This window comes from Rhinopithecus roxellana, chromosome 4 (genome assembly GCF_007565055.1).
Source record: "Rhinopithecus roxellana isolate Shanxi Qingling chromosome 4, ASM756505v1, whole genome shotgun sequence".
In the NCBI taxonomy this organism is placed as follows: Eukaryota; Metazoa; Chordata; class Mammalia; order Primates; family Cercopithecidae; genus Rhinopithecus; species Rhinopithecus roxellana.
The window spans coordinates 25,216,310-25,237,389 of NC_044552.1; the positions used below are offsets into that span (position 1 = coordinate 25,216,310).

Below are 21,080 nucleotides of genomic sequence, written 5' to 3' on the forward strand. Positions count from 1 at the left end.
CGCCCAAGCTGGAGTGCAGTGGCACAATCAGGACTAATTGCAGCCTCGACATCCCAGGCTCAAGCAGTCCTCCCACCTCAGCCTCCCTAGTAGCTGGGACTACAGGCATGTACCACCACATGCGGCTAGTTTTTGTATTTTTTGTAGAGACAGAGTTTTGCCACGTAGCCCAGGCTGGTTTTGAACTCCTGGGCTCAAGCCACGCGCACACCTTGGCCTCTCAAAGTGCTAACAGGCATGAGCTACCATGCCCCGGCTGTAGTTAGGGTTTGGACACATTCTGCCTGACACCAACATCTATCCTCTGTGTTTTTTGTTTTTTTTTTTTTTTTTGTACCCCAGGCTGGAGTGCAGTGGCCGGATCTCAGCTCACTGCAAGCTCCGCTTCCCGGGTTCACGCCATTCTCCTGCCTCAGCTTCCCGAGTAGCTGGGACTACAGGCGCCCGCCACCTCGCCCGGCTAGTTTTTTGTATTTTTTAGTAGAGACGGAGTTTCACCAAGTTAGGCAGGATGGTCTCGATCTCCTGACCTCGTGATCCGCCCATCTCGGCCTCCCAAAGTGCTGGGATTACAGGCTTGAGCCACCGCGCCCGGCCTTCTATCCTCTTTTAACAGCCAGATTACGTAGCCTCTTTGTAGTAATAAATGTTGAGAGAATGTGTCAGTGAACATTGCCAGGGTATACATATTTTTCTAATTATAAACTGAAGAGAGCAATCCACCGTGCCCTAGCACCTGCATCATACACCCGCATCATACCTGCTCTAAAGCACTTACTGAGTTGTATTGCAATGGTTTGTCTACACAGTTTTCCCTAGAACAACTTATTCAAGGCCAGGGGCTATGTCTTACTCATTTTTTTAATGTCCCCAGGGATTAGCTAGTTCTTGGGAAACAACTGGGACTCAAAATAGTTTGCCAAATGAATGAATGAGAGGCCCAATCAAGCTACTACTTCCCTTCAGTGCTGCACAGTGCAGCAAATAACCAGCTCAGATACGGGTTCAAAGACCACAGGTTTCTCCTTGGACAGCTCAGCTCTCCTCATAACTCCTGAGAAACCCTGGACGTGCCAGGGTATACTATGGAGTGGGTGCATCCGGAAGAGGGGGAGGAAGTTCCAAATACTAAGTAATCCAGGTTTGGGTTGGAAAACAAGGTTGAAGTTACTCATTAGCAGGTGAAAGGGTCAAGGGTCGAATGCAAGGGAGCTGAAAGCAGAGTGGACTGAGCAGCCAGTAGGGGAGAGAGCAGTTAAGGCACACACAGCACCAGCTCCCTCCTGCCTGAAGATGTTCCACCAAATTTGGGCAGCTCTACTCTACCTCTATGGTGTTATCCTTAACTCCATCTACCAGTGCCCTGAGCACAGTCAACTGACAACTCTGGGCGTGGATGGGAAGGAGGTATGGACTGAGATTGGGGAAGCCTATGGTGGAGGCTCTGAGGGACTTGGGTAGATGGCCTAGAATGACTGGAGACTGTCTTGGGAAAGGAAGGGAGGAATGGGGTGTGAGTGTTGTGATACTGAAAGCAAGAAGAAAAATATCAGTACTGTGGTCAGTACTGTGGCCATCAATGCAAAGGCATGGCAGAATTAGGGGGTGGGGTGATTACCCAGGTTGATTGGAGAGGGGCAATGAGGAAAAGTCATTTAATGACTCTTTGTCATGGATCCAATCCTAAGTTGGAAAGAGGAAGGCAGCCGACACCTCTACCCCTAAGTCTTGCTGTCCTGACTGATGAAGAGGTTGGACCTATCCTGTGCTGGAACCCACCCTCTTTTGCTCCCTTCATTGTCTCTCCAGTTCCCAGAGGTCCACCTGGGCCAGTGGTATTTTATCGCAGGGGCAGCTCCCACCAAGGAGGAGTTGGCAACTTTTGACCCTGTGGACAACATTGTCTTCAACATAGCTGTTGGCTCTGCCCCGATGCAGCTCAACCTTCGTGCCACCATCCGCACGTGAGTGGTGAGGAGGCAGAAGCATCACTAGGTTCAGTCTCTGCCCAAAGTGTGAGAATCCACCCACCAAGAGCTGGCCTCTTAGCTGATATATCTACTATGCTTGGCCCACAAAATTCAATGGCTGTATTAATTGCCCTCTGGAGAGAGATGTGCCTAACCAATGCTTAGTAGCTTGAAACCCAAGGAGAGCTGGGCTTCAATAAGGAGTACAATTGAGTAAACAGAAGGTGGGACAGGCCGGGCGTGGTGGCTCACACCTGTAATCCCAGCACTTTGGGAGGCCCAGGCGAGCGGATCACAAGGTCAGGAGATTGAGACCATCCTGGCCAACACGGTGAAACCCTGTCTCTACTAAAAATACAAAAAATTAGTTGGGCATGGTGGCGGGCGCCTGTAGTCCCAGCTACTTGGGAGGCTGAGGCAGCAGAATGGTGTGAACCCAGGAGGCGGAGCTTGCAGTGAGCCAAGATCACGCCACTGCACTCCAGCCTGGGCTACAGAGCGAGACCCAGTCTCAAAAAAAAAAAAAAAAAAAAAACAGCTGGGACACTGTGGTTGGGGTGATGCTCATTCTTTCCTCCTTGCCACCACCACCTCTGCAGAAAAGATGGGCTCTGTGTGCCCCGGAAATGGATCTACCACCTGACTGAAGGGAGCACAGATCTCAGAACTGAAGGTTGGTTCTTCCCAGCCCTCACCCTCCCCAAGTCCCCTGAAGCTTGGTTCTGCATCTGTGTTCCCACACTTCTCCCACCTACTTTGACAGGCCGCCCTGATATGAAGACTGAGCTCTTTTCCAGCTCATGCCCAGGTGGAATCATGCTGAATGAGACAGGCCAGGGTTACCAGCGCTTTCTCCTCTACAGTGAGTAGGGATATAAGGCAGGAAGGGTTGGAGGGAAACAAGGAAGGGCAAGAGAACTCCTTACTCTGTGTCCTATGACATCCTCCCAGGAAGAGCTAGGTGCTTCCAGGGGTTTTGACTGGCCTGGCCCCACCTTGCCCTTCCAGATCGCTCACCACATCCTCCCGAAAAGTGTGTGGAGGAATTCAAGTCCCTGACTTCCTGCCTGGATTCCAAAGCCTTCTTACTGACTCCTAGGAATCAAGGTAAGGTGTTAAAGTTTCACAAAACAGGATTAGGACTCACCAAGTCTTCTGGGGTTACAGGGTGAAAGAGGCTCGTGTGATGTCACCAGAGGGATGTGGCTAAGAGCTGTCATGTCACCTGAGGGAGGCAGGATGGGTTCTGGGCTACTCAAGAGAGGTTTCAGAGTTTGCACTGGATAAAGGGGGCAGAGGGTCATACGTGGAGGGAAAAGGCCCTTAGAGACTCCCCTTTGACACAGGGAATGAAAGAACACATTCTCCCCCACCCCATTACTATCAACTTTGCTTTTCTCCCTGGACTTCCTTTCTGTCCTCTTCTTTTTCCCTTCTCCCATCACAGAGGCCTGTGAGCTGTCCAGTAACTGACCTGTAACTTCGTCTAAGTCCCCAGACAGTACAATGGGAGCTGAGTTGTTGAAGGGAGAAGCTGGAGACTTCCAACTCCCATTCAAGATAATAAAGATGATTTTTCAATCCTCATCTCATTCTGGGGTTTGTCTCCAGACATCATTCCCACTCCTCCCATTTCAACACTCCCCCTGGATTCTCTACCACCTAAACCCCCAGGTGGATGGCGTCAGGAATAACAGAGTGGCAGTAACTCTCACTTTGTAGTGGTATATTTAGGATTTGATGTGACACAGTTATTTATTGCTGAGTGAGCAAACCCCTAGCCCCCAAGTGGGGACTACAGGCTTCAGTGCTTCCCCCACACTGCCTGAACTACCCGCCCTTCTGCACTGGCCCTCCTGCCAATACTGCCTGCACTGTCCCCACTCCCTCTGGCTCCCATGATCACCAGATCTGCCCTGCAGGCTCCCTGTCACCTGTGGGGTCCTATCCAGACCCCCTAATCCACTTGCCTAGCAGCCCCACTCTTCCCTTGGTGGCTCAGATCTCGAGATCCAAGGAGTACCCTGGGTGTCCCAACCACTCTCTTACTGCTACCCTGCTCTCGTCTCCTGCACCCCAGGAGAGTTTTGAAAGGTAGAGAGAACCCTTTGGTCTTTATTTTCCACCACCACACTTTTTTTCTTTTTCTTTTTTTTTTTTTCTGCTTTTAAAAAGTGGAGGTGGAAAAAAAAAAAACACAAAAAACTGAAGGTGGGAGAAATTTAAAAGCAAAAATAACAGCTGGTGAATCCAAGGGCAGTGCCCTCACTGTCAATAAAAACAAACACCCTAAATAGCTCTGTTCTCTCCTATGTATGAAGGGGGGCCCTGCACCCTCATACTCTGGGGTTTCTTCCCCATCCCTGAGGTCCCTATGCTTACAATTTGGGTCATGCCCCACACTTTTCTCCTAAAGCCCACACTCTCTTCACCCTTTACCCCCACACGGCACCCCATGGTCACAGCCCCTTTCCTGGGTCTCCCCTCTGCTCCTCACCCTCCCTCTCCAACCCCTCACTCTCCCAATCAGTGGCCTCCTCATCCCCACTGGGCTCCCGGAGGCTGACAGCCAGCACCAAGGCCTGCAGGAGACCAAAGAGGCAGGCAAAGTGCAAAGGGTGGGCAGTAAGTAGGCTCAGAACAGCATGGAGCCCATGCAAGGCAGCCAGGAAGGACAGCAGGCCATGTAGCCAGAGGCCCAGCGGTCCACGCAGGCCCAGTGTGTCCAAGGCTGCCCGCAGTGGTCGTGAGCACAGGGCCAGCAGGGCAGAGGCCAGCAGCTCCAGCAGATGCAGGGTCAGGTTGGTGGAGATCTGCAGACACTCCTCTGGTCCCCCCAAATACCGGGAGGGAGCTCCTGGTTCCCCCCGTAGCCAGCCCAACAGCTTCTCACGCCTGCCAGGTTTCTCCACTGGGGTTCCTGGCCCAGGGACGCTCATTCCCCCTTCAGGCAACACCTCAGGTCTCCTGGTGCCACCTGAATCCACATGATCCCATCCGAGTTCGGGACTGGCCCCTCCAGCCTCCAGTCTCCCAGACTCTTGAGTGCTAGAGATAGGCCGGACCCACTTGAAGGAATCCATTCTTTTGCTCCCTAGTTGCTCAACTTGGGGCTCAGTGCTTGGTTCGGAAGCAGCCCTAGAAACCCTCAATGCCCCTGAGTCCTTGGTCTTGGGATGCCCCACATCTTCCATGGTTTCTGGGGCACTATCCCAGTCACTTCCTGAATTCTCCGAGGAGCTGTCCACCCATCGGGGTTCTGGGTCAGGTGGGTCAGGCCTCATTGGTTTCCGGCGGCCCCAAGGGCGAGGTAACCAGCCACCAAGCCGTCGCAGGAACATGGCCGGGGTGTGTAATGGGCCCCCAGATTCTGAGGCTGCTTCCTGGCACTACTCAGACTCTCAGGATCTCCTCAGAAGCCAGAGTCTTTCTGGCTCAGAACAGGTATTTGCCTGGTGATGCAGTCCTACTCTGAATTCAGAAGTGGCTCCTTCCTTCTCTGAATGGTCATACAGCCTCAAGTGTGGCCAGTGGTTTGCTTCCTCTTCAGTTTTGGGGTAAAGGGAGGCACACCCAAATTCATTCACCATCCACACCCCCACAAACAAGATTCCAAGAGTCTCAGATCTGACAAGGCCTGGGTCACCACCAGAGAGTCCTCTCTGTGTTTCCGGATTTCCTTCCCAGCAGGCATCACCCCAAGTTTCACTCACCAAGGCCACACCCCAAGGTGCCCCAGAAACTGAGGCGGCAGTGCTCCATCCAATAAAGCAGGCAGGAAGGTGGCCCCAGGTCCTAGGTGCTCCTGTCGTGTAGTCTTTAACTGCTGCCCCAAGGGACCTCGAGGAATAGGAATTCTCTTTGTTACTAGGTGGAATGAAAGTGTCCCGCAAACTCCAGCCAGCAGCGCTCGTCCCTTGATTTAGAGTGCGATGATTTCTACAAAGTGGCCCGATTGGCCCGCGGACACGCAGCAGAGACGCGGCCTCCGCAAGGTCAGAACTAAGATGTCCTCGGAGATCCCCAGTCGCGAGGCAAAGTGCGGGCCTACTTCGGGACCCACGCGTCCGGGCGCTTTGCGCGAGGACCGCTCCCGGGCCCAGCGTCGGCGCCGCGGCCTCGGGGAGCCGCTGGGAGCTGCGGAGCCCGGAAGCAGCTGCACCGGGACGGGAAGGACCCGCGGGGGCGGTGCCGCAGCTCATGGGGCGGACCCTGCGAATCGACCGCCCCCGTATCCCCCGCGTTGTCCGTGCGCGCCGGACCAGGGAGCGCCAAGCTGAGATTAGCAAAGGCCAAGACCTTAATTTAAACCCAACTCCCCATTTTCGCGAGCATCTCATGCTCCCCTGAACTCGGTCGCCCCCCTACGGCCCCCTGCCCCTGAGTTCTTCTCCACATTCCCCACCACTCCTCCATTTCGCATCCAAGCCTTCATGAAAGGTTTTCCTAGAAAGGAAAAAACGAGGAGTCTTGCGACTGGAACATCCCTCCCCTCCCCCTCTCTGCAAATTTTAATTCCTGGATTTCACAACAGTGAGCTCTTCTTGTGCCTGGCATGAGCAAGACAAGGGGATGGGTGGTGGGAGGGTTGGGAAGTGTGGGAAAGAAAAGTGTACACAAATAGGTGTAATGAAAAAGCTTGACTTAAAGTTTAGATTTGGAGGCCAGAGTTCTGGTCCCAGTTCAACTAAGTGTACAAGCTTGATAATCGTGGGCCTTCCTATCACACTGACCTCTTCCAGCAAAACCCTAACCCATTCTCATCTCTAGGGGCCTTCTTTGACTTCCCTTATTACCCTGTATTTTTGATAACATGGGCTGGGAGTGGTGGCTCATGCCTGCAATCCCAGCACTTTGGGAGGCTGAGGCCAGCAGATCACCTGAGGTCGGGAGTTCCAGACCAGCCTGGCCAACATGGAGAAACCCCGTCTCTACTAAAAATACAAAATTAAACAGATGTGGTGGTGCATGCCTGTAGACCCAGCTATTTGGGAGGCTGAGGCAGGAGAATCACTTTAACTTGGGGGGCAGAGGTTGCGGTGAGCCGAGATCACGCCATTGCACTCCAGCCTGGACAAGAGCGAAACTCTGTCTCAAAAAAAAAAAAAAAAAAAAAAAAATGATAACATGGCTGTTTCCCCCTCCAGCCATGAACTCTTTATGTCTTTACCTGTATTCTTGGCATATAGTATATGGACTTATGTTTGTGAAATCAGTGAATTGGCTGTAGTCAGGGAACTCCTCTTGGGGGAATTGAGACTTGCATGGAGCTGGGCAATTCCTGGTCCAGGGGGGTTGAAAGAATAGGTGGGGCACTCCCAGGAGGGGCTGGGACCTGAAAGTGAACCCAGATTGGCAGGGAGGTGACCTTATCATGCCACCTGGAGAGGCTGCCCCTTCTGGCTCAGGTGGGACTTGCATGTGGCTCCCAGGCTTGTTTGGCTTCCTCAAAATAGCTTCCAGAAAAGTGAACCACAAAAGGTTGATTTATTTATCACTCTCAGCCCGTCTCTCACAAAGACAGAGTCCACTGACCAAAAACTGAGGATCTGCCCCTGGGCAGATCCCAGGAAGGGGAAGTCAAAGGGCCCAGGTCAGAGGCCCAAGTTCAGACTTCAGCAGCAGACCGGGGTCAGACTTTACCAAGTCAGAACTCAAGGTTCATGTAAGTCCTTAGATCCCGCTCCCAAGCCCTGTCTTTCTCCTCCCTCCTTCTCTCCTCCTTCCGGTTCAGCGTGGCCACCCGAGGGGCTCTCTCCCTCCCAGCCACAGCTCGGGTATCCCAAGCTGGGAAATGTGTTACTCGGGGCTGGGGTGCTGATCTGTAGCCTAGTCCTTCCTGGTCCCTCTTGAGGACAGTGGGGATGGGGTTGGCACGGCCCTCACCCCGGGGTCCCAGTCCCATTCCTGGCTCCCAGCCCCCCCTCAGTAGGAGTTTGAAGCCCGGGCTGGAGATGGGCACCCCAAGTGGAAGGTTGGAAGGCTGAGGACCCTGGGACAGTGACAGCAGGTGAGCAGTGGATGTGCGGTGGTTGGAATCTTGGAAGTGGGTGTCACAGGTCTCGCAGTACTGGAGGGAGGGAGTGGGAGACCTGCAGAGAAAGAAGAAAAAGCATTAACAGCAGGGGAAGGAAAAGGGGAAGAGTTGAGGCCTCAAGAGAGGGCTGGCAGGATAAGAGAGGATCCTTTCAGCTTTTCTGCTAAGGAACAAATTGCTGGCTAGGCATAGTGGCTCACACCTGTAATCCCAACACTTTGGGAGGCAGAGGCGGGCAGATCGCTTTGAGCTCAAGAGTTTGAGACCAGCCTGGGCAAAATGGCAAAGCCTACTTTTTTTTTTTTTTTTTTTTTTTTAAGAGATGGAGTCTTGAATCTGCTGCCCAGGCTGGAGTGCAGTGACATGATCTTGGCTCACTCCAACCTCCACCTTAGCGATTATCCTGCCTCAGCCTCCCAAGTAGCCAGGATTACAGGCACATGCCACCATGTCCCAGCAAAGCCTGCTTTCTACAAAAAAATATGCTTGAGCCTGGGAAGTGGAAGTTGCAGTGAGCTGAAATCATGCCACTGCACACCAGCCTGGGTGACACAGTAAAACCTTGTCTCAAAAAAAAAAAAAAAAAAGACAAATTGCCTTCCGTCCTACTTAACAATGAGGGATCCAGGCTGGTCCAAAGGTGGTGGTGAGTTATCTGAAATGACTGTTCACTCAGTTACAGATCAAACTCCTTACTCTACTTTTCCCCTCCTTCTACTGCACTTGACTGGTCTTTTTTTTTTTTTTTTTGAGACGGAGTCTCGCTCTGTCGCCCAGGCTGGAGTGCAGTGGCGGGATCTCAGCTCACTGCAAGCTCCGCCTCCCGGGTTCACGCCATTCTCCCGCCTCAGCCTCCCGAGTAGCTGGGACTACAGGCGCCCGCCTCGTCGCCCAGCTAGTTTTTTGTATTTTTTAGTAGAGACGAGGTTTCACCATGTTCGCCAGGATGGTCTCGATCTCCTGACCTCGTGATCCGCCCGTCTCGGCCTCCCAAAGTGCTGGGATTACAGGCTTGAGCCACCGCGCCCGGCCTTGACTGGTCTTAAAAACAAATTTCTTTAAACCATTGTGGGACCCAGAGCAGAAGAGTTGAAAAGAAAAAATTGTAACCAGGCCTAGCAAACTCTTGGGCAAGGGGAGGGATACTAGTGATAATGACTACAGCTAACCATCATATATTGCATACTATGCAGCATGCACTATTCTAGCATTTTACATATATTAACCCATTGAATTCTAACAACAATCCTTACTACCCCATTTCTAAGATGAGAAAACTGGAACATGTAGACATTAGGTTGTTTGCCCAAGTAAGTGAAATCAGGCTTTAAATCCAGTGAGCTCATGTTCATAATCACTTGACTATACTTCCTTGTCAACCTACACATGAGGATAAGGAAAGAACTCCTCAGCACTGTGCTGGGGCCTCTGGTGTGGAGTGGCTGGGAGAGGCAGAACACAATGAGACAGGGGTCTGAGCTAAAGTTTCCCCTCACCGGTTCTCTGGGCTCCTTGTCTCTCCATGGCTCTCCCTGACCATGCGGGCCACCTCAGGAAAGCCAGCTTCTTCAGCGAGCTGAGCCGCATCCCTGCCACCCAGCTCACAGACCCCCACCCAGGCAGCCCCACGGCCCAGGAGATAGCTCACAGCTGCCCCCTGGCCTGCTCGAGCAGCGCACATCAGTGGGGTCCACCAGAAGGCATCCCGAGCGTTGATATTCCCCCCAGCTCCTCCTGCCTCATGGGGCTCCAGCAGTCTCCTAAGTTCTGCCAGGTCCCCCTCCTGGGCTGCCCTCAGTATCCGGTGAGTCATCTTATCTGCAGCCTCAAGGGATCTCCCTTGTCCATATCTTCCTGATACTCCTTCTGCTACTGCTCCTGCTGCAGCTGCCCCCATTATTCTTCTTTTCTTTCTCTTTCTTTCTCTGGCAGGTTCAGTGTGAGATCTCTGGGAGTCAGGAACGCTGCTCTCATCCCCAATAAGGGCCTCATAGAAAGCTCGGGCTGCAGCTCCATCCAGGGTGGACTCTGGCTCCTTGGGCTGTGGCTGCTGCTGCCCATCCTTCCAGAGGTCGCTGGGGTCAGTGGCTGGGGTGAAGGTGATGAGGAGGGGCCGGGACATGGCTTTTGGGAGAACTGAGAAAATGATACCAGGCAAGGGAAGGATGAGACAAGCAAGCCAAGCTCCTGGTGACTCTGTAGCAACCAGAGCCTCAGGGACCTGCTGGGATGAGAAAAAGTAGTCAAAACACTTTCCTGCCGCTAAAGTGACCCCACAATTTAAGACTCTGCAGGGTCTAAGGGAGAGAGTATATGCAGAAAAACACGGAACCCTACAATACCGACTTTGCTCCTTAGTAAAAATTAATCAAACTCCATGAGACAGTCGTCCAGAGGTCCTGCGTCCGGCCCCCACCCCCATCCTTACCAACAATAAATACCAGCCTCTTTCTGAAACCACTTTCCCACCCCGTAAAACAGACATACCAGTAGGAAAAAAAAAAAATCAAGCCTGGCCCTTTAAGTCTTCCGCGATCCCATTTCGGAGTTTCCTCTTCCCAAACAAAAATAGAAGGGTCACTCCCTAGAAGATCTCGGGGAGAGGCTCTTATACGTGTTGCTGTGTAGCTTCCGTACCGCAAAATGGCGCTATTCTGATCAGCAGAGTTGACACAATCAAATAGCCACACGGCACGGAGACGCATGCGTGGCGACAACAACAACAAAAGCCACCACCCACATTACTTGATGGCTCAAGCGTGCGCAAAGCTCCCGGTTCAGTTTCCCGCGCTGGAACTTTTCCAATAGTAAACGAGCAGAGCTCCGCGCGCCCAGGTGGCGCGAGCGCTAGGATCTGTCGGTTGGGGTCCTACTTTTACATAACGCCCCCACAATGCCCTTCGCCTTCCTCAACGTGGCCCCCGCTCCAAGCCCACCTTCTGGAGCCAGGAATCCACTCTCTGGGTTAGGAAAGGCCCTCAGGAGGCGGAGGGAAACCTGTGGAATGCCGAGAAGCCGTGTAATGAAATAACGTCACGCCTGCCCCTCACCATTACTCTGACCAGGGTTCGAAGGTCACACTTAAGAGATTAAGGGGAAATGGAGAAGTGCAAGGGAACGAGCAGAATGGCTGGCAACACCTCAGGTTAGCGCACTGGGCCGTTCTGGTTCTCACGCCGCCCAGCCCAGCCCAGCCCAGCCCAGCCCAGCCCACCCAAGTCCCTACGCACGGAGCCATAGCCGCACCTCTCGCCTCATGAGGCCGGAGCTCAGAGTAAAACAGGAGGCCCGCCAAGGGTCTCTGGCGGGACTGACTCGCACTAGGGGCCCAACAGGCAATAAGGACCCAGCGGATTGGCCAAGGATAGGCCAGTCCTCAGGGCAACAGCACTGCGCCGGGACTAGAGGGCAACTGTGAGGAGCGCTGCGGGAAGGGGTCCAGCCTGGCTCCCTCCTTTCCCCGCCCTAAGTCAGCCTCTTCGCCCAGTGAGCACACAACTGTATTGCCCAGGCTCCCAGGCTCCAAACGCCATACCTGGCTTCCGCTTCCGGTGGCTTCTCGTTGCGCCCCGCCCGCAAGCGTCCTCCTCCGGGGCTTCGTGACAGCCAGGTCGTGCGCGGGTCATCCTGGGATTGGTAGTTCGCTTTCCCTCACTTAGCCGGTTTCTCTCTCTACCGGGGACTCCGCGTCCCGGCATCCACCGCGGCACCTGACCCTTGGCGCTTGCGTGTTGCCCTCTTCCCCACCCTCCCCAATTTCCACTCCCCCCACCCCACTTCGCCTGCCGCGGTCGGGTCCGCGGCCTGCGCTGTAGCGGTCGCCGCCGTTCCTTCGAAGTAGCAACTTCACTACCCCACCCCAGTCCTGGTCCCCGTCCAGCTGGTGAGTCTGAGGTCTTCGCTGCTCCTGGTCCCTTGTCGCTGGGAGCAGCACATGGGGTCTCCGCACTTTGATGTGGGGGCGGGGGAGGAAACAACCAGGTCCGGCAAGGAGGGAGAGGTGGCTTGAGGAGCGGAGGGGGGATGTGTGGAATCCGGTGAAAAGGACCTGACAGTCGCCCCTAACCCTTGAGAAAAGGAGGGGCCCGATTCTTGCTTGAGAATGATAAACTTGGAAACCCTTGGGAAAGGCGCCGGGGTCATGCAGAGACTTGCATTGGTAGGGAGTCTGAGTCGAGGTCCCTGCCGGAGTTGACACAGAGAAGAGAGGGCCCTGGCTTTCGGGAGCTCCAGGGACGTGGGTCGGGCCGGTGGGTCAAAGTATCTGTTGGCTTCTTTCAAGTGGTGGGACGCCAAAGAATGTTTAACTTCAAAGAAAAGGGACTGAGATGTAAATTAGAGGCTTCTTTGAAGTGGTGGGACCCCAAAGAATATTTAACTTCAAAGAAAAGGGACTGAGATGTAAATTGGAGGAGTTGGAGAGGAGGGCTTCAGAGTTTGGGATCCTTTAAGAAAGGGTGGTTCTAATGTGGGAGGAGGGAGGATACCCGAGGCAGGGAAGGAGAACTTGAGCTTTATTGACACTCTTTTTTCCAGCTGACGTGAAGATGAGCAGCTCAGAGGAGGTGTCCTGGATTTCCTGGTTCTGTGGGCTCCGTGGCAATGAATTCTTCTGTGAAGTGAGTTCTCTTCGACCTCCCTACTTGCTGGCTTCACATATCTTCCCACCAGACGTTCCTTCACATATTCCACTTCTACACTGTTCTCTTACATACTATTTGAAAACTTCCCATCAACTAAGAGTCCCCTCAATAACCCCCGACGAACCTGTGCTAAAGTGGCAAAACTGGGGCCCAAGTTCTGACTCTGCCACCCTCCAGCAGGCAATTTGTGTCTTTTTCTTTATCTTTTTTTTGAGACTAGGTCTCACTGTGTCGCCCAGGCCGGAGTGTAGTGATGTGATCTCGGCTCACTGCGACCTCTGCCTCCCAGGTTCAAGCGATTCTCCTGCTCCAGCCTCCCAAGTAGCTGGGATTACAAGTACCCGCCACCACGCCTGTCTAATTTTTGGATTTTTAGTAGAGACAGGGTTTCACCATGTTGGCCAGGCTGGTCTCAAACTCCAGACCTCAGGTGATCTGCCTGCCTCAGCTTCCCAAAGTGCTGGGATTACAGGCATAAGCCATTGCGTCCAGCCTGTATCTTTTATTACTAAAGTGGCACTGCTAGTACCTGTCCCAGCTGGCCGTTAGGAAAATTGAAATGCTATGTATTGAAATGTTTTGTTCAGAAACCATGCCGTTCAGCTTCCATCTTCCTCAGCCAGCTGAGAGGACAAAACTGGTTCCTAGAGATGGGGTATAGGAGTAGGGACAGAAATCTTGAAAAGAATGTTTAAGAAGAAGATTGCTGTACCTGCTTATCCTTAGAAAAGAAAAGCCAAAGCTTTATGGGAGGGCGTATAGGTAAAAAACTAGGGAGAGACGCAAGTACTTCTGCTGAGCTGGGAGTGAGAAACAAGTGGAACAGATGCAGTTGTGTTGATGATAAGGCATCAGTTAGAGCATTTTGCCCAGGTCAAAGATGGGGATTTTGATATGGGTTCCCTCTTGGCTTCCATGTCCTGACAGGTGGATGAAGACTACATCCAGGACAAATTTAATCTTACTGGACTCAATGAGCAAGTCCCTCATTATCGACAAGCTCTAGACATGATCTTGGACCTGGAGCCTGGTGAGGCACCCTCAGGGTTGTTTTGTGTGTGTGCATGCACTTTTTTTCTCTTCAGATCTATATTCACTTACTTGAATTTTGAAATTTCCTTTGGTTCTCTGATTTCTTTAACCCTAAATTCATGCTTTATTTTGATCCTCCACTTGACTGTGTCTAGTTTTGTGACGTATATCATTTGTTCTCATGCTTTCTAAATCCACAATTCAGATGTTTTCCAAAATGCATTTCCTCATGGGTCTGGTTTGCTGTCTATTTCTCCTGCTTTGCACCTTCCAGTCTAGAGTTTCATCTTTTGCATTGACATTGTTGCAGTTATGTATTGAGGAGGGAGCTGGGAGGGAGAGCGGGGGGCAGAGGCTAAAGAGGTGTGAAGAGAAGACAGAGCTGTCTTGGGTTGGTGCAAGGGTCAGAAGCCCAGGTTTCTGGGTCACATGCTCAGACGTTGGATGGGATAAGGCCCAAAAGTAGGTGCCAGGCGAACTGAATAGCCCGCAGCTCCTGGATATGGGCAGGGCACCTAGGAAAGCTGCGAAACAAGGGGTTGCGTTTGGCTGGGCTGTGTTTCAGATGAAGAACTGGAAGACAACCCCAACCAGAGTGACCTGATTGAGCAGGCTGCCGAGATGCTTTATGGATTGATCCACGCCCGCTACATCCTTACCAACCGTGGCATCGCCCAGATGGTGAGGCCTCTCTGCTTCTACTTGCCTCCTTCTGAGCAGTAAGGGACACAGGTTCCTGCAGCAAGAAGTCATGTTTAAGCCCTGTTTAAGGAAACAGGCTGAGAAGAGGAGAAGAACGCCAGGCTTGGGCCTGGGAATTGAATTCTGATTGGGGGTCATCCTGAAGGAATCATTTTCAGGGAGGGAGACAGTCCTTGAACAGAGAGTTGTGATAGACTGCCTCTTCCTCAGGGAACAAACAACGAATGGCTCTGATGGTTTGTAGCCTGCCTAATTGGAAGAAAGGCAACATAGGAGTTTGAGAGCCCATCTGGGCCAGAGAAGGGGCCTCTGGACAGAGGTGGGAGGAGTGGGAGACAGAGTGATATGGGTTGGGCTGAGAAGGGAGTTGCCTCTTCTCTTCACACCTACCTGCCAACCCCTTCCATTTTATTTACCTCAGTTGGAAAAGTACCAGCAGGGAGACTTTGGTTACTGTCCTCGTGTGTACTGTGAGAACCAGCCAATGCTTCCCATCGGTGAGTGTTGAAGAAGGGAAAGGAAGGCACCTTGTGGCAGTCTTACGGGAAGGAGTTAGGGCTCAGCACGTTGGGGCCTGAGTCCTGAGGGGAGGTTAGGTAGGAACAGGGAGATACCTGGCCTGCTGAGTCTGGCTATCTCCCAGGCCTTTCAGACATCCCAGGTGAAGCCATGGTGAAGCTCTACTGCCCCAAGTGCATGGATGTGTACACACCCAAGTCATCGAGACACCATCACACGGATGGCGCCTACTTTGGCACTGGTTTCCCTCACATGCTCTTCATGGTGCATCCCGAGTACCGGCCCAAGAGACCCGCCAACCAGTTTGTGCCCAGGTAGGGAGCAGGGAGAGTCATTAAGGGTCAAAGGAAAGGCCCAAGATCTCCCAGAGAGAGGGAAGGACAGGGCATGGCCCTTTCTTGAGGCCTGGTTCTCCCAGAATCAGGGCATCTCCCTGCGGAGTGACTGTGGGAAAGTTATTTGATTGTGCTTCAGTTACCTTATCATAGAATGTTCTTGAGCTGAGAAATTGGGAACCACTAGGCTTAAGCTCTGAGCAGTCCATGGAGGAGTTCAGGTGGGGAAGTGGGAATGCAGGTGACTGGCAGGGTCTGGATGGGGCTCATGCTACTACCTCTATGACCTCTGCCCTGGTCCAGGCTCTACGGTTTCAAGATTCATCCGATGGCCTACCAGCTGCAGCTCCAAGCCGCCAGCAACTTCAAGAGCCCAGTCAAGACGATTCGCTGATTCCCTACCCCACCTGTCCTGCACTTCCTTTCCTTTTTGCCACCCTTTCAGGAACCCTGTATGGTTTTTAGTTTAAATTAAAGGAGTCATTATTGTGGTGGGAATATGAAATAAAGTGGAAGAAAAGGCCATGAGCTAGTGTGCTGGTGCTTGCGGTTGGGGAAGGGAAGGTGATGGTGTGTTGGACTCCAGGGGCCCTCATGGCCCAGCCCACCCTCCCCAGATTGAAAACCAGGACAGATTTGTGCTCAGTGGATTGGGTGGTGGTTTTAGTGTAGAGCAGAACAGAATTCCTAGGACTGTGTGTGATGAAGTGCAAGGTCAAAAGGAAAAGACAGAAAAAGCATGCTTTAAATATGAGACGTGCTTGGATACCTATGACTGTCTGTTTATACTGTAAGGTGCTTAATCAGCAACTCCATCTTTTAGTTTTAAAGAAAAAGTAGCCCTAAAGTCAGTATAACTAAGGGTGGAATGAGGTGGGACAAGGTCCAGAATTACTGCTCAGTGATGTCTCTGTGTGCTGCCTGCTGGTGGAGCTGGGACTGCTCACCTCAGAAGGATGGGGATGCTTGATTTCCAGGCCAGGTTGTCGCAGCACAGTGGGGACTCACCCTGTTGTATGAGGAAGACGGCACATGGTGGCAGAGATAGACACTAATCCATGGACTTTCCAAGGGAGGGAGTAGGTCTTTGGAGGGTATGCAGGACAAAGGTAGACACTGGATAAAGAACCAGATAGTGCCCAGGTATTACCCCGTCTGGGCCATTGCTCCCACACTCAGGAACCAGACATTGTGGGTGAGGACATGCTGTCCCTCCTGCCAAGTTAATAACTTCCTTCCCAACCAGGATCCTGCCCCAAGCAGGAATATAGCTCTGCATTTACGGCAGCTCCTCAGACCTTGTCAAAACCACCCTGCAACTCAGGATTAAGGAGTGTGGTCACAGGAAGGTGGGGTTTCAGGGCATCCCTCAGGAACTGCCCGTCTCCCCAGAATTCCATAATGAAGGCCCATGTACTTGTAGGTGTGCTGGTCATGGTGGGCTTCACAGTGGGAAAGGGTAAGTAGGGCCCAGGGGCAGGGAGGGAGGAAGGGGTAACAGTTCAGGAAGGGGGTGGAATGTGGCCGTGGATACTCGGGCTTCCTACTGGCCCAGGGTATTTGAGAGTGACCCAGTGCCCCATCCCTCCTTCTGCCTCCCCAGTTCCTGTTCCCGACATCCGGACCTGCCACTTCTGCCTCTTAGAAGACCCTTCTGTAGGATGCATTTCAGGCTCAGAGAAGTGTACCATCAGCAGCTCCTCCCCATGCATGGTGATCACCATCTATTATGGTAAATAAAGTCCCAGGAAGGGGCTGCTGGTGGGGCAGCCAATGGCTTGATCTTCTCTCCTCTCACAGATCAGGGCTGCTCCGGGCATGGGGTACGAGAAAGGAGGGGTTGATTGCAATGAGTCATGGCTGTAACCCTAGCACTTCGGGAGGCTGAGGCAGGTGGATCACTTAGGCTCTAGAGTTCAAGACCAGTCTAGGCAACATAGACCCTGTCTCTACAAAAACATAACCAGGTATGGTGGTGTGCACCTATCGTGCCAGCTACTCAGGAGGCTGAGGTGGGAGATCTCTTGAACTCAGGAGGCGGAGGTTGCAGTGAGCCAAGGTTGTGCCACCACACTCCAGCCTGGGTGACAGAGACAGACCCTGTCTCAAAAAAAAAAAAAAAAACTTGGAAGGAGGGGTCTAAGGTTCTAGGGAGCCAGCAGAGCTCACTTTTCTAGCCTCCTGAAGGAGTCTGGGTTAGAAGTCAGGTCTGGGTGAGGGATGGGAAAAGTCCGTAGCAGGGGTTCATGGACTGTGGGAAGCTATTGGAAGGGGTTATCAGCTTTCCCCTCTCCCTCAGATGTCAAGGTTCGCTTCATCATTCGAGGCTGTGGACAATACTATTCCTACCGCTGCCAAGAAAAACACAACACCTACTTCGCAGAGTACTGGTATCAGGCCCAGTGCTGCCAGTACAATTATTGCAACTCCTGGTCAAGCCCCCAGCTCCAGAGCTTCCTGCCGGAGCCCCATGACAGGCCCCTGGCCCTGCCTCTGTCTGACTCCCAGATTCAGTGGTTCTACCAGGCCCTGAACCTCTCACTACCCGTCCCCAATTTCCAGGCTGGGAAGGAGCCTGATGGCCTGGACCCCGTGGTCACACTGCCCCTGAACCTGGGCTTGTCTTTTGCTGAGCTGCGCCGCATGTACTTGTTCCTCAATAGTTCAGGACTTTTGGTTCTTCCCCAGGCTGGACTCTGACACCTCACCCTTCCTGAATTCCACTCTGTGCAAGTATCTTTCTGTAACACCCTCAGCATCCTGCACTGCCCTCTCTGAAAACACCCACATTTTTTGGTCACTGATTTCTTAGGCCTCCCTCTGTTGTACCACTAGCATCTATATGACTTTGGTGTAATTTTCTCTCTCGAGCTTTGGTGCCGTTTTTTTGTTTGTTTGAGACAGAGTCTCGCTCTGTCACCCAGGCTGGAGTGCAGTGGCATGATCTCTGCTCACTGCAACCTCCGCCTCCTGGGTTCCAGCAATTCTCCTGCCTCAACCTCTCGAGTAGCTGGGACTACAGGTGTGCACCACCATGCCCAGCTAATTTTATGTATTTTTAGTGGAGACAGGGTTTCACCATGTTGGTCAGGCTGGTCTCAAACTTCTGACCTCGTAATCTGTCCGCCTTGGCCTCCCAAAGTGCTGGGATTACAGGTGTGAGCCACCATGCCTGGCCGAGCTCTGGTGCTGTTCTTCCCCCCAGAAAAGAATCTCTAGTGTGGATTCTGCCCAGACAGGCTGACCTGGGAAAGGCACAGTGGTTCTTCCATTCCTTCCCCATCTGAGTGTTCCAGTATCCCCCATTCCTCTCAATCCAGTCACCTGCCTATTTAGATCTAGCTCTGTTTCCCGTCTCTAAGACCCAGTACCAGACTGAACTAGCAGCAAGAAAAATGAGGAGGCCGGGCACAGTGGCTAACGCATGTAATCCCAGCACTTTGGGAGGCTGAGGTGGGCGGATTACTTGAGGTCAGGATTTTGAGACCAGCCTGGCCAACACGGTAAAACCCGATCTCTGTTAAAAATACAAAAATTAGCTGGGTGTGGTGGCACACGCCTGTAATCCTAGCTACTCAGGAGGCTGAGGCAGGAGAATCACTTGAACCCACTAGGCAGAGGTTGCAGTGAGCCAGGATTGCGCCACTGCACTCCAGCCTGGGCGACACAGCAAGACTCTGTCTCCAAAAAAAAAGGATGAGGAATAGAATTCTGTGCAGATGCCCTGACTTGGCAATCTTGTGTCCCTGCCTCACTGTCTCCACCAACCCCGCCTGTCCTGGTTTTGTTCTGCCTTCTGTCCTCTCTCGTCAGTCTCTGGACTCCTCGGCCCCATTTCACCTCACCGAGTCCTGACACCCACCTCCCTAGGGGCCTGTGGGAGGAGAGGGAAGGGTTTGTTCTGCTCAGCTCCATGTCCGCTGTTTCCCTCCACAATAAACTGGGACCGGGCTAAGACTGTGTCGCATTGTTCGTGGGGTCAGGCTAAGGTGTGGGCAGGTCAATGCAAATTAAAGAGGGCGCGGTGGCTCATGCCTAAAATACCAGCACTTCGGGAGGCTGAGGCAGGCGGATCACCTGAGGTTGGGAGTTTTGAGACCAGCCTGACCAGTATGGAGAAACTCCATCGCTACTAAAAATACAAAATTAGGCATGGTGGCGCATTCCTGTAATCCCAGCTACTTGGGAGGCTGAGGCGGGACAATTGCTTGAACCTGGGAGGCGGAGGTTGCGGTGAGCCGAGATTGCACCATTGCACTCCAGACTGGGCAACAAGAGTGAAACTCTGTCTTAAAAAAAAGGCCAGGCGCTGTGACTTGCCTGTAATCCCAACACTTAGGGAGGCCGACGCGGATGGATCATGAGGTCAGGAGGTCGACACCAGCCTGACCAACGTGGTGAAAGCCCGTCTCTACTAAAAACAAACAACAAAAAAAAAACAAATTAGCTGGGCATAGTGGCGCGTGTCTAATTCCAGCTACTCAGGAGGCTGAGGCAGGAGAATCGCTTGAATCCAGGAGGCAGAGGCTGCAGCGAGCTGAGATCATGCCACTGTACTCCAGCCTGGGCGACAGACTAAGACTGTCTCAAAAAAAAAAAGAGAAACTCTCTTTAAACCAGAAAGACTCAGGAACTTAGAGCCACATCCCAGAGTCACCTGCTGCTGGGGCCCTGGACTCTTGCCATTCCTTAGTTCTTTTCAAGGATTCTGGCATCCAGGATTCCCTCTCGGGGGCCCAAGTTGAGGGGCAAAGTGTGAGAGCACTGATGTTGGGCTGCAGTGGTTGGATCTTCATGTTAATATTTTAATTTTGAAATCGTGCAAATGTATAGAAAGCAATGATGGATACAACTCAGCCTTTTCCATACACTGGATAAACATGCTGGACATAACACAGCTCTGAGTCAGGCTCAGTATTGAGCAGCAGGACTCCCAGATGAGTACAGCCAGGTGTCTGCCCTCCCAAGTCTTGCAGCCCAGTGCTTGGGTTATGAAACCTTTTTCTGAAGAGCAGTGCAGCTTTGTGGCTGGGAGGCCCAGTCCCAGCTCCTCTACCACTTGGGTACGTCAGTCTCTTCAGCCTCACGTTGGTCACCTGTCAGGTAGGGATAGTGCCTCAGATGATTGAGAAGATGCATGTAAATGTGCATACATAAGTGGAAGTTAGGGCCTTTTCCCCCTCAAAAAAAATGTATTTGCCTTAAAGTCAAATGCATACACAATGTTTGGCTTTTTTTTCTAAGGTTCTTGCTATGTTGCCCAAGCTGGCCTTGAACTCCTGGGCTCCAGAGATTCTTCTGCCTCAGCCTCCAAGTATCTGGGACTACAGATACACACCACCGTGCTCACCTGGCTGACTGACTTATTTTCAAACCCTTTTGGCAAAACATTCAGAAGCTTGCACATATCACAAGATGGATTTTTGTAAACTACACATCTGTGTAACCAGCCACAAAATCAGCATGAAGACATTTACCTGCAGCCAAACCTGCCTCTGTTCCCCTCCCAGGAGCTCTTCCCAGCTCTCTGGGGTAGCCGCTGTCCTGACTGGTAGTAGTTTAGATGAGTTCTGTCTGTGCTTGATGGAAATGGCATCATAAAGCATCTACTTTTACCTACAGTGTTTTGCACACGTGTTAACAAATCTCTGTGGCCTGTATTCTGATGGAGGACACCAATGATAATTAGATCATGAAGCAGTTGGAGTACAAAGAGAGGTACAAACCCTTAATGTGCCCCCCAACCCCCACCTTGCTAGGTCCACCCTTCTCCGTGACCTCTGACGTCAGTGTAAGACAGAGAAAGGCTCAGGTTTATAGCAGGTCAACTTGGAAGACACCC

General features: G+C 52.3%; 5 protein-coding genes across 13 annotated transcripts; 3 read left to right on the forward strand and 2 right to left on the reverse strand.

Moving 5' to 3' along the window:
- The first annotated feature begins 507 nt into the window (after positions 1-507).
- APOM (apolipoprotein M) lies at positions 508-3,557 on the forward strand. The gene is made up of 6 exons (XM_010362767.2): positions 508-1,407; positions 1,810-1,964; positions 2,570-2,643; positions 2,734-2,832; positions 2,979-3,077; positions 3,418-3,557. The coding sequence occupies exons 1-6, from the start codon at positions 1,294-1,296 to the stop codon at positions 3,441-3,443; spliced, it is 567 nt and encodes a 188-aa protein (XP_010361069.1). The 5' UTR covers positions 508-1,293; the 3' UTR covers positions 3,444-3,557.
- Positions 3,558-3,675: 118 nt separating this feature from the next.
- C4H6orf47 (chromosome 4 C6orf47 homolog) lies at positions 3,676-5,816 on the reverse strand. The gene has a single exon (XM_010362769.2). The coding sequence runs from the start codon at positions 5,309-5,311 to the stop codon at positions 4,430-4,432; it is 882 nt and encodes a 293-aa protein (XP_010361071.1). The 5' UTR covers positions 5,312-5,816; the 3' UTR covers positions 3,676-4,429.
- Positions 5,817-7,438: 1,622 nt separating this feature from the next.
- On the reverse strand, positions 7,439-11,593 carry GPANK1 (G-patch domain and ankyrin repeats 1). 7 transcript variants are annotated; one of them, XM_010362783.2, is made up of 4 exons: positions 11,254-11,535; positions 10,944-11,004; positions 9,504-10,228; positions 7,439-8,062 (listed from the first exon to the last, which is right to left on the reverse strand). In XM_010362783.2, the coding sequence occupies exons 3-4, from the start codon at positions 10,127-10,129 to the stop codon at positions 7,618-7,620; spliced, it is 1,071 nt and encodes a 356-aa protein (XP_010361085.2). In that variant the 5' UTR covers positions 10,130-10,228; positions 10,944-11,004; positions 11,254-11,535; the 3' UTR covers positions 7,439-7,617. The 7 variants fall into 7 exon arrangements, with proteins under 7 accessions (XP_010361085.2, XP_010361078.2, XP_010361086.2 ...); XM_010362776.2 differs by having other exon boundaries at positions 9,504-10,231; positions 10,495-11,004; XM_010362784.2 differs by lacking the exons at positions 10,944-11,004; positions 11,254-11,535 and adding an exon at positions 11,543-11,593.
- Positions 11,562-15,766, forward strand: CSNK2B (casein kinase 2 beta). 2 transcript variants are annotated; one of them, XM_010362772.2, is made up of 7 exons: positions 11,562-11,890; positions 12,544-12,626; positions 13,578-13,680; positions 14,248-14,363; positions 14,806-14,881; positions 15,028-15,217; positions 15,542-15,766. In XM_010362772.2, exons 2-7 carry the CDS (start codon positions 12,555-12,557, stop codon positions 15,630-15,632), a joined length of 648 nt encoding a protein of 215 aa, XP_010361074.1. In that variant the 5' UTR covers positions 11,562-11,890; positions 12,544-12,554; the 3' UTR covers positions 15,633-15,766. The 2 variants fall into 2 exon arrangements, with proteins under 2 accessions (XP_010361074.1, XP_010361075.1); XM_010362773.2 differs by having other exon boundaries at positions 15,037-15,217.
- Positions 15,767-15,855: 89 nt separating this feature from the next.
- LY6G5B (lymphocyte antigen 6 family member G5B) lies at positions 15,856-18,238 on the forward strand. Of its 2 annotated transcripts, XM_010362771.2 has the most exons (3): positions 15,856-16,697; positions 16,842-16,970; positions 17,538-18,238. In XM_010362771.2, the coding sequence occupies exons 1-3, from the start codon at positions 16,640-16,642 to the stop codon at positions 17,936-17,938; spliced, it is 588 nt and encodes a 195-aa protein (XP_010361073.1). In that variant the 5' UTR covers positions 15,856-16,639; the 3' UTR covers positions 17,939-18,238. The 2 variants fall into 2 exon arrangements, with proteins under 2 accessions (XP_010361073.1, XP_010361072.1); XM_010362770.2 differs by having other exon boundaries at positions 15,856-16,970.
- Positions 18,239-21,080: the final 2,842 nt, after the last annotated feature.

Excerpts from the sequence above, each read along its gene's own strand:
- CSNK2B (XM_010362772.2), top strand. The coding sequence starts at position 12,555 with ATGAGCAGCTCAGAGGAGGTGTCCTGGATTTCCTGGTTCTGTGGGCTC. Across the intron at positions 14,364-14,805 it reads ACCGTGGCATCGCCCAGATG|TTGGAAAAGTACCAGCAGGG; the intron begins GTGAGGCCTCTC and ends TATTTACCTCAG. Across the intron at positions 14,882-15,027 it reads CCAGCCAATGCTTCCCATCG|GCCTTTCAGACATCCCAGGT; the intron begins GTGAGTGTTGAA and ends GCTATCTCCCAG.
- APOM (XM_010362767.2), top strand. The coding sequence starts at position 1,294 with ATGTTCCACCAAATTTGGGCAGCTCTACTCTACCTCTATGGTGTTATC. Across the intron at positions 1,965-2,569 it reads CTTCGTGCCACCATCCGCAC|AAAAGATGGGCTCTGTGTGC; the intron begins GTGAGTGGTGAG and ends CCACCTCTGCAG. Across the intron at positions 2,644-2,733 it reads CACAGATCTCAGAACTGAAG|GCCGCCCTGATATGAAGACT; the intron begins GTTGGTTCTTCC and ends CTACTTTGACAG.
- LY6G5B (XM_010362770.2), top strand. The coding sequence starts at position 16,757 with ATGTGGCCGTGGATACTCGGGCTTCCTACTGGCCCAGGGTATTTGAGA. Across the intron at positions 16,971-17,537 it reads GGTGATCACCATCTATTATG|ATGTCAAGGTTCGCTTCATC; the intron begins GTAAATAAAGTC and ends CCTCTCCCTCAG.
- GPANK1 (XM_030928249.1), bottom strand. Across the intron at positions 8,063-9,503 it reads ACAAGGAGCCCAGAGAACCG|GTCTCCCACTCCCTCCCTCC; the intron begins GTGAGGGGAAAC and ends CTTTCTCTGCAG.
- C4H6orf47 (XM_010362769.2), bottom strand. The coding sequence starts at position 5,311 with ATGTTCCTGCGACGGCTTGGTGGCTGGTTACCTCGCCCTTGGGGCCGC.